The following is an 8,758-nucleotide window of genomic DNA, read 5'->3' on the forward strand; positions in this document are numbered from 1 at the left end:
AGCCCATATGCTTGGTGATGCTGAAACCTCTTGGCAAGAGCACTTGCACACTGTGTTTTCCTAAGATACACCTCATTACTGCTGCAAACACACAGACTTCTCTGGGCTAGGCATAACAGGTCAGTCAGTTTCTCCTGGGTCATTTTTATTTCACAAAGATTCCTGAGGATCTAATTATTAGAAAAAGAGCAAAACCAATTCAATACTTACCACATTTATACACAATTCATTATGAAGTCTGCTTAAATAAACAGAAAACAGTACTAATAAGTAACTGGGACCAAATTATAGAAAATTAGGTTCTACCTACAAAACTGGTAGCTGTTTTAAGAAGCACCTAGAGATGAGAACATGAACTTAAATAAACTTAGAAGAGAATTTAAAGTCCACTATATAGAAAACAGCCACAAGGACTGAGAATAAAATGAGGCAGTATTCAGACTATTACTCACACAGGTACTTGCATCACAATTAAAATTCTACTAATCAACTAATACTTCAATCTGTTTTTGAACTGGAAAAAAAACGGCATCCCAATTTTTTTCTTGATCTTGATTAAAACAAGCAAACATTCCTAGGCAATTCCATCAGAGTATCTCTTATCCAAGGGAAGAGAAAGGGACACAATACCCAAAGGCTGAAAAACAATCCTCACCAAACAGCGGACACCAGTTCAGAAACTTTTCGCATCTCTAAGAGGCAAAAGCCAACACAACAATCCTGGTTTGTGGTAGCCTGGGAATAGATGCAAGCAAAGGAAATACTGACAGGTTCTGAAGGCTGAGGCACTGCTGGAGCTGAGGTCTAAGCCGAGGCACAGGCAGACCAGTCTCAGGCCATCTCTGCTGCTGTCTGTCCTACATACAAATAACTGCAGCTTCGTATGCTTCAGGCCAGACACTTGCAGGTCCCCCAGGAGCTGGGGGGCCAGTGGGGCGTGTGTTTGGGGTTTGGTATTGTTTTTTCTCTGCAGCAATTAAAAACATTCTTATAATTGGTCATGACTTTGCTCCTTCCAACCCAAACTTGGCAGGCAGAGATTTTGCAAAGCTTTCTGGAACGGGCTGCAGATAACCTGCCACAGAATTTCTGTGTGCTCTCTGTGATGGGTTTCAAAAGAAGTCTTTATTAGAACTCAGACATGTTTACTTCCTCGCAACAAGCACTGTCATTCCAATTCCTGTAATTAAATCCATAATTTTGACAGCTGAAACTGTAGAAATAATTGCACTGTTAGTCAAAATAAGTTGTTACTGTTCAGACTCTTGCCAAGAATGCTTTAAAAGCTTGTACTATGTGTGTCAAGTAAATCTGAACTGAATCTTCATCCATTCCACCTCACTTCCTTTCTGGAGCAAAGATCTCAAAATATTTCCTTTTACTGTGCAACCTTCAAGTCCTGCACAAGATTTTCTGCCAGACTACTGCTAGTTTCCATACAACATAAATATTACACAACGCTCTTGTACTGAGCACCGTCACACACACAATGCACTTTTATGTAATCCTGTGTCTCTGTCTCATGAGTTCATTTTCCACACGTGAAAAAAAAAGTGAAGTCAGTTTCGCAGAAATCTGAGAGAACTTTTTTACAACAAATACACCTATTGTACCAGTATTACAAACAAGCAATCCACAGTATTACTTCTTTTATGAGACAAGAAGCCAACGTTATTAAGCAATAAAAAAAGTCTTTCCAATCACTTTTATTTTTAAGCCAATGGTTAGGGAATACCAGCACAACTCCAGCCATAAAGGAACAAATCTCATCTCCAGCAAGCAGGTAGCAGAAGCACCACAGTAGACAATGAAAAGCTTTACAATAAAATTTTGCCTTCAAAAGCTGAATGTGCACTCAGGAGTGTTCAAAGCAGAACAAGGCAGCTCACAAAACCCAGCACTTGAGATGGGCAACCTGAAGTTTGTTTTCTGCACCTGGAACAAGAGGCTCAGGCAGCAGCTACTCCACACAGGTCTCCACGCCTTCCTCCAAGCAGGTGAGACTGAAAAACCTACTTCCAACAGTGCAGGATCTAGGAGAAGCACCCAGAAGGCTCAGTGAACACATGGAGCAGCTGGAACAAAGGCAGGAAGCCACCTCTCACATCCCTAATGCGATTATGGGATGGTTCAGCAACACGTCATTTACAGATGGAGGCCATTTGCAAAATGCCCTTCTGCCCAGTGCAGTGCCTAGCAAGCAAACATATTCCTCTCCAGGAGAAAAGGACTGACCAGCAACACACACAGCACTCTTTTTGGAAAAGCTAATAAAAACTGGTAAAACAAAAAGCCTCAAATATCCTAGTTTGCAGTGCAGAAGTAGGTATAAAAATTCATTTGCTATATAGGGAATTTCAGTCACATTTGGCTTTAATTCAGTGTATTCTACAAAGAACTTCTTCTATGAAAAGATCAGGAAACATTTTTCTGTACCTTAAACCATAAAATTCTAGGTTATCATAAAATGCCCTCAGCAGCAAAAATGGTTTTTACCTTTCACTTCCTGGGAACAAGAAAACATCCATTACAAATCCATGCGGCTAAAAAAACAATGAAGATATCTAAAAACCAGCTACCTTCTTCAAAATTAAACAGTAGTTGGGCACAAAATAAATTAAAAACACCTACAAAATACTCTACAACTCATTGGTCTGATCAAAAACTGGCATAGCATTTGGCAATGCTTAGAATCCCTGTCTCTTCAGAATCTGTGCATGTCACTTCACATAATACTGAACAGACGTACCCATTTATTTAATAATTCCCCTATTCCCAAAGTTTATTTGTTCCTCACAACCAAATCATCAGGACTGAGTCTTGCCTCTCCAGAGGCCTCCTATAAAAGAAGGAAGAAGCTGCACTTGGAATCACACAGAAGTTTGGAATGGTTTGACTGTCTGCACTTCAAAGAGGATTACAACGTGCTCAAAAATTCCTTGACCTGCAAAGAGAAACAAATATTGTCAATCACACTAAGTGTTTATCAACAGAAATAGGTAGCAAGTGTATTTACCTCTCCTCTGTTTTATGTTTTGCTACAACCTAAAGAAACAGGGAAAAAGCAGCTCTGGCTCAGCCATGCCATTACCTGTCCACCAAGACCATTTCTAGACATGGTACCTGTAATTTAGCAGATGCAGGGATGATGGGATGATGCTCACCCCTCCTGCAGTCCTGAACTAGAGCCGTCTGTCCCAAAGGACTGCATTACAAGCAGGTGTCACCCAGACAGGAGGAGGATAATGGCCACCTCAAAAGAGCTGTCATTTGGAAACCATGGAGTCACACCCACTGCCTGCACACCAGCTGGATTTGACAGTGCTGAACAACCATGGGCACCTATCCAGGATGTCCCCTGGAACCTGAGTCTGGCAAAGAAATAATGAAGCAATACCTACCTAAACCATGCTGCTCGGAGAAAATCCAATACTGGAGATCAATGCCAAGCTCACAACTCCTGCCTTTAAGTTTCAGGAACATCCCAGGAACTAGGCTGTGATACAGCCTGAAATGGGAGCATTTTCCTCTGCCCACTCAAGCCAGGCTACTCCACAAAAGGAATTCTTTTCTAGAGGACATGATGCTATTCTTTTGGCAAAGGCTCTCCTACACAAAGCCCATATGTAAATATTCTGTCCAAATTCTTGATGTGAAATGGAAACAGATCTTGGATCACACTCTCCGACTGTGACCCTTCCCTTCCCAAGTCAGGGCTCAAAGAGGCGGGGAAAAAAAGAAGAGGTCAAATCCCTTCCTGTAGAGAAGGGAACACGTAACTGTGCCAAGACTAACTTGAAAGGCACCACAAGAAAGCCAAGCTCTGCTTCAGATAGTAGCACCAGTAATCCTGCATGAAAAACCCCGTCAGGATTTACACACCAGGCACAGTTTCAGGAAGAAGGAACACAGGGGTGTCCCCACACAGCACACACCAAAGCCCGATGTACCCAGCCTCATCAAGTGTACCCCTTCCCTGGCTCCATTTAGGAAATGCCAAAAAACAGGACCAACACAGGGCATAGGCTGTTGCCAGATAACCTGATGGCTACCCCAGAGAAAACTCCTGCAAAATCCATACTAAGTTGCCCGAGCTGGGCCTTATCTTATCTTGTGCAGATGGGAAGCAGGCTCCCTCCACAGCTGCCATCTCCGGTCATTCCATCGATTAACAAGCTCAACCAGGAAGACTGGTTTTAATCAGGTGAACACTTCCACTCCTGGGTGGATCAATGGAGATCAAAGGACAAAGCTGCTTTTCTTGTGAAGGAACACATAATTTCTGAAGAATGGAAAACCATGTGCAAACCACTGCTGAGGTCTGTAAGCCATTGCAACCACCCAGATCAAAGTCAAGTTGTCCTTGCTTGACTCCCACTAGGATTCAAGTACCAAACACCTGAGCAGTTAAAGGATAAAGGTTTGTCCTAGCTTTAAAATATGCATTGCCGTAGGCTGTTAAGCTCTTCCTTACCTGAGTGGAACTCTGTGACTTAAATATTTTAGCACGATGATCAGAGTGTAAAGTGTATTTCTAGAGCAGTGTGAAATTTTACCTTTTCGATCATGTCATCATATTTGTCCTTTTTGCCTTTGAAGTCTTCGTTAACATCGAGCGTTAAAATGGGAATTTCCTGTAGATAGTCAAAATCTGTTCTGTATTGGGAGACGAACAAAGCAAATATTAACAGCTGGAGATAAAGCAGAGAGCAGTCAAATCCCTGTCAGCATTTCCATTATTAAGAATCCCCCAAGAAGAACTGCAATGATAAACTGCAGCCAGGAATTCTGAATTTACAGCATGGCTCCTGGGATACAGCAGTGATTCACAGACATTGTGCTCCCCCATCACCGAATGGAATAACAGTACTCTGTGTGCTACAGCCAGCTCAGCTGAAGCCTCTGCTGCTCAGAGCTCTGCGTGAAGAGAACTTGGAGCATGCTGCAATTATGAACGTGCTGGAAAGACACTACTCCTAAGGAAACACTGATAGAAATGTGCCTGCAGTTCAGATTTTCACATCATAAGAGAATCAGAAGTTTCACTGGTGGAAAAAGCCCCACAGAACACCCTTACAAAGATTTACCCATCCTCAAGGAACCACTCAGCAAAACCTACCGCAGTGTCCTGTGCTGGAGCCAACTTTCATGCTTGTAGTGAAGCTTCTCCAGATATTCAATGGGGATTTCTTGTTCTTCATCTCTTCCACGCAAGTAAATCCTATTCAAGCATTTCTAAAGGCAAAAGACAGTAAATAAAAATAAATAAATTGCTGTATTGCATGCAAAGAGCACAGAAATATCCAAATTAAAAATAATCAAATGTTTAAAATAATTTGTTCCCATCCTGAGTGCACCTAAAGCCTCAACAAGCCAAAACTGTTTAAGTGTTGTACTTTGTTGTTTAAATATACATTCTTTTCTTAAATACAAAACCAAAAAGCCCTCAGAGTTACTCCCGCGTGTTACATTCCAGTTTTTTCCAACCATAACAAAACTGAAGGCATGGAAGCTGGAAGCAAGGAAATATCAAAGTGATCTGTAAGCTCATTAGAGCTCTTTTAATCTCATGTTTTTCTCTTGTTCGAGCTAATTTCACACTCAAAGGAGGTATTTTGTTCTCTCCTTTTAAACAGTGGATGGCCCAAGATCAAAGCAGGGTCATAAGGCCTCGCACACAGGGTGTGCTTTCACCTGGCTTAGCTCCAGCTCCCCAGGTGTAGGGGCGTCAGAGAGCATCCTCACATCAGCTCTATCATCACTGGAAACTATTTGGACCCATTCCCTGTACAGCTATAACCCTGATGTAACAGCTATTCCTACAGGGATTTTGTACTTTCCTGCAGCCGCTTGCTTTATTCCAGCAGTATTTTCTGGTTTACTGTTCTCATGTATTCTGGTTTTAAAATGAGAAGATCATTACCATCACAGCTGACTTTAATACACACAGTCTACATTCGAAAGAACCTTTTTTCAAGTACTTCCAGACCTAGTCATAGCTCAAGCACTGCAGCCTCCAGGGGCAAAGCACAGCCTGAGCTGAGCTCTACCCATGAAGGGCAAGGCCAGGAACACAGAGTTGGTTTTGGTGCTGTCACATTCATACCCCTCACCTCAGGAGTGGCTCGGAGATAAATGATCCCATCCAGCGCCAGCCTTGAGCCAAACTGTTTGTTCATCCAGCCGTGCCAGTCCTGGTAAATTGTCCACTCAGTCTCATTCATGCAGTCAGACTCGTACAAATTAGCAGCAAAGATGTACCTGTGGACATTGAAGAGATGGAAACAAAATTTCCTCAGACACAGGAATCCCCTGGTTTGCCTCAAATACAGTAACTGGAGAAGAAGCTGAGTGGTGACACTGCAGCATCTCTGAGGATCCCTGGAGTGGAATAAACAGCTGGTATTGTCCTCCTGGAGTTGTGTGCATGAAGACCACCAACGTTTGCAGGAATAACCCACAGAACACAGCTGGCTTGTACACCGGGTGATTTATTTACAATAAATTAAAACACACTAATTTTTGCAATATATTACAACAGGGGAAGCACCTGAGGACTATGGGATGGGATACAGTTATCAGGTTTCACCTTCTGAATCCAGAAACACAGGATGGGGCATTTATTTAAACATTTTCCTGTTTGCCATAAACTAAAGCACGAGGAGTTCCACCTCAACACGAGGAACGAGGGTGGCCAAGCAGCAGCACAGCTGCTTAGGGAGGTCACCGAGTCTCCCTCTGGAAGCATTTCAAGCACATGGATGCGCTCCTCTGCCACCTGCTCAGGGACACCCTTCCTTGGTTGGGAGTTTGGACTGCAGAGCTCCCTTCCAACCTTGGGAAGGGATTTGACTTGGGAGAATTTCCCCTGGAGGGCTGCAGCCCCACGTACCTGTCGCTGTAGACGGAGCGCTCGAAGAACACCACAGGGTTCTGGGCACTGCCAGGCTTGCGGTCCAGGGCGCCGAGCTGCGCCCGGATCCTGCTGAGGCACGCGTACGTCTGGAAGGTGAAGGCCCAGCGCTCCGGCTTCTCGTACATCATGCGCAGCACGTTCCCGCCACTCCGCTGCGACGTGCTCAGCTCCTGGGCCCAGGGGAAAACAAACACACTGCTGCCCGATCCTGGGAAACGAGCCGAGGAGAAGGCAGCACCAACGTGTGCCCGGTCAGTTTCACACCAAGCTCACCGAAATGCACCCTGCTCTTTGCCACAAAGTCTAAAGAGTCTAACAAAGATCTCCGGTCCCTCAAAAGCCACCTGCACGGGAAGTCATGGCTGGATTGCCAATGGAATTACAGTAAAAAAAAAAATAAAAATCCCACCTTAACACCAAGTGAGCAGCAGCTACTACTTTCAGATATTACATCCAAGAGGAACTCAGACCTTGTAAAAGCAATCAGCAAAAGTGTTGCTATCACATAGAGTCTGAAAAACACCCACTCCATTGGACACGCTGGTATGCTGACATCAGAGATTCGTTTGACTTCTTTTCCCCCTCTTTTACCTCACAGTCATCTCCAGAGCTTTGCTGGACATTGCACCATCTAGCTACAGGCTCGGGAACCACTTCCCACTCCTCATTGGCTTGTTTCAGAATGTTCACAAAGGTGGATTTCCCTGCAGCTGTAGGAGAAGTATCCAGGAACAACTTCAGTGAGAAACCACCCACAGCAGTGTTATTTAAGTAGTGTTCAACTCTGCCTTGCACCTCCGTAAACCACTCTCCCACACCCACCATGAGGCAGACCAGTTAATGGAGCAACAGGGTTTTTCTTTATCTGAATTTAAACAGGTTTGACAAGAGGCACCTGGTGATACTTTGAGGTGAGCGGTGCAAGGCCAGGAACGGGATTCAGAGATCCTTATGGAACCCTCCCAGCTCGGGAAATTCCGTGATTCTGGGTGCTTTACACCACAAACGGGAAAGACGTGGGGAAAACCTTACCAGTTAAAAAACTCTAATAGAAAGGTTTATTTTCCCTGTTGCCCCGCTCTGCCGTAGTGGAAGCCCTCAGACAAGGGAAAGGGGGGAAAGGGGGAGAAAAAAGGGGGTAAAGTGGGAAAAGGGCAAAGAGGGGAATGAGGGATGGAAGGGAAGAGGTAAGGAAGAAGCGGAAGGGAGGAAAGAAAAAAGACAGGAAGAAGGCAGGCAGGGGTGAAGAGCCCTCAGAGCTGAGCCTCTCCCGGACACGGCCGAAAGCACCGAGCGCCGCGGAAGCCGCCTCTTCCTCCAGCCCTCGCCAACTCCCCGTTCCCCATATCCCTTTTCCCGCGCAGGCGGGAGGCGCCGACTCACCGATGTTGCCCTCCACGGCGACCTTCTTGATGCGGCCGTCGGGCCTGCCGCGCTTGGGCGGGGTGGCCATGGCGCCCTCAGGGGGCGCGAGACGAGGCCTGAGGGGGCGCGAGAGCCGGACCCGGACCCGCGCGCGCCGCCTTCAAATTTGGCGCGCGCCGCCTTTAAATTTGGCCGGGGCTGCTGCTGACGTCATCGGCTCGCGCCCGCAGCGGAGCGCATCGGTGGCGCCAGGAGCTGCTCGCGCTGCCAGCGCGCGGGGACGAAGGGAACCGGAAAGGGGGACAAAGGCACCCGCCGGTCACCGAATGCCTTGAAAACCCTTCCGGGAATGGCCTGGCACGAGAGCTGGCTCTAAGGACAGCGCCGGCACTTGAACTTAGAAGGCTGTTACTGAAAATCATTGGGAAGACATAGCCAACTTCAGGAAGGAGATCTTTGCTTCAGGCTGGAATTCTT

General features: G+C 45.7%; 1 protein-coding gene across 1 annotated transcript; it reads right to left on the minus strand.

The window, feature by feature from the left end:
- Positions 1-1,729: 1,729 nt before the first annotated feature.
- Positions 1,730-8,454, minus strand: DCK (deoxycytidine kinase). The gene is made up of 7 exons (XM_058803874.1): positions 8,300-8,454; positions 7,508-7,626; positions 6,893-7,086; positions 6,114-6,261; positions 5,120-5,235; positions 4,557-4,656; positions 1,730-2,944 (listed from the first exon to the last, which is right to left on the minus strand). The coding sequence occupies exons 1-7, from the start codon at positions 8,367-8,369 to the stop codon at positions 2,918-2,920; spliced, it is 774 nt and encodes a 257-aa protein (XP_058659857.1). The 5' UTR covers positions 8,370-8,454; the 3' UTR covers positions 1,730-2,917.
- Between the last annotated feature and the right edge of the window lie 304 nt (positions 8,455-8,758).

Source organism: Ammospiza caudacuta, chromosome 4 (assembly GCF_027887145.1).
Source record: "Ammospiza caudacuta isolate bAmmCau1 chromosome 4, bAmmCau1.pri, whole genome shotgun sequence".
Taxonomy (NCBI): domain Eukaryota; kingdom Metazoa; phylum Chordata; class Aves; order Passeriformes; family Passerellidae; genus Ammospiza; species Ammospiza caudacuta.

What these genes read in the sequence shown, in the direction of transcription:
- DCK (XM_058803874.1), bottom strand. Translation starts at nt 8,369, where the DNA reads ATGGCCACCCCGCCCAAGCGCGGCAGGCCCGACGGCCGCATCAAGAAG. An exon ending in CGCCGTGGAGGGCAACATCG is followed by an intron (nt 7,627 to 8,299) that starts GTGAGTCGGCGC and finishes CTTCTCCTACAG; the next exon opens with CTGCAGGGAAATCCACCTTT. An exon ending in CGCTCCGTCTACAGCGACAG is followed by an intron (nt 6,262 to 6,892) that starts GTACGTGGGGCT and finishes CAATGTCCACAG; the next exon opens with GTACATCTTTGCTGCTAATT.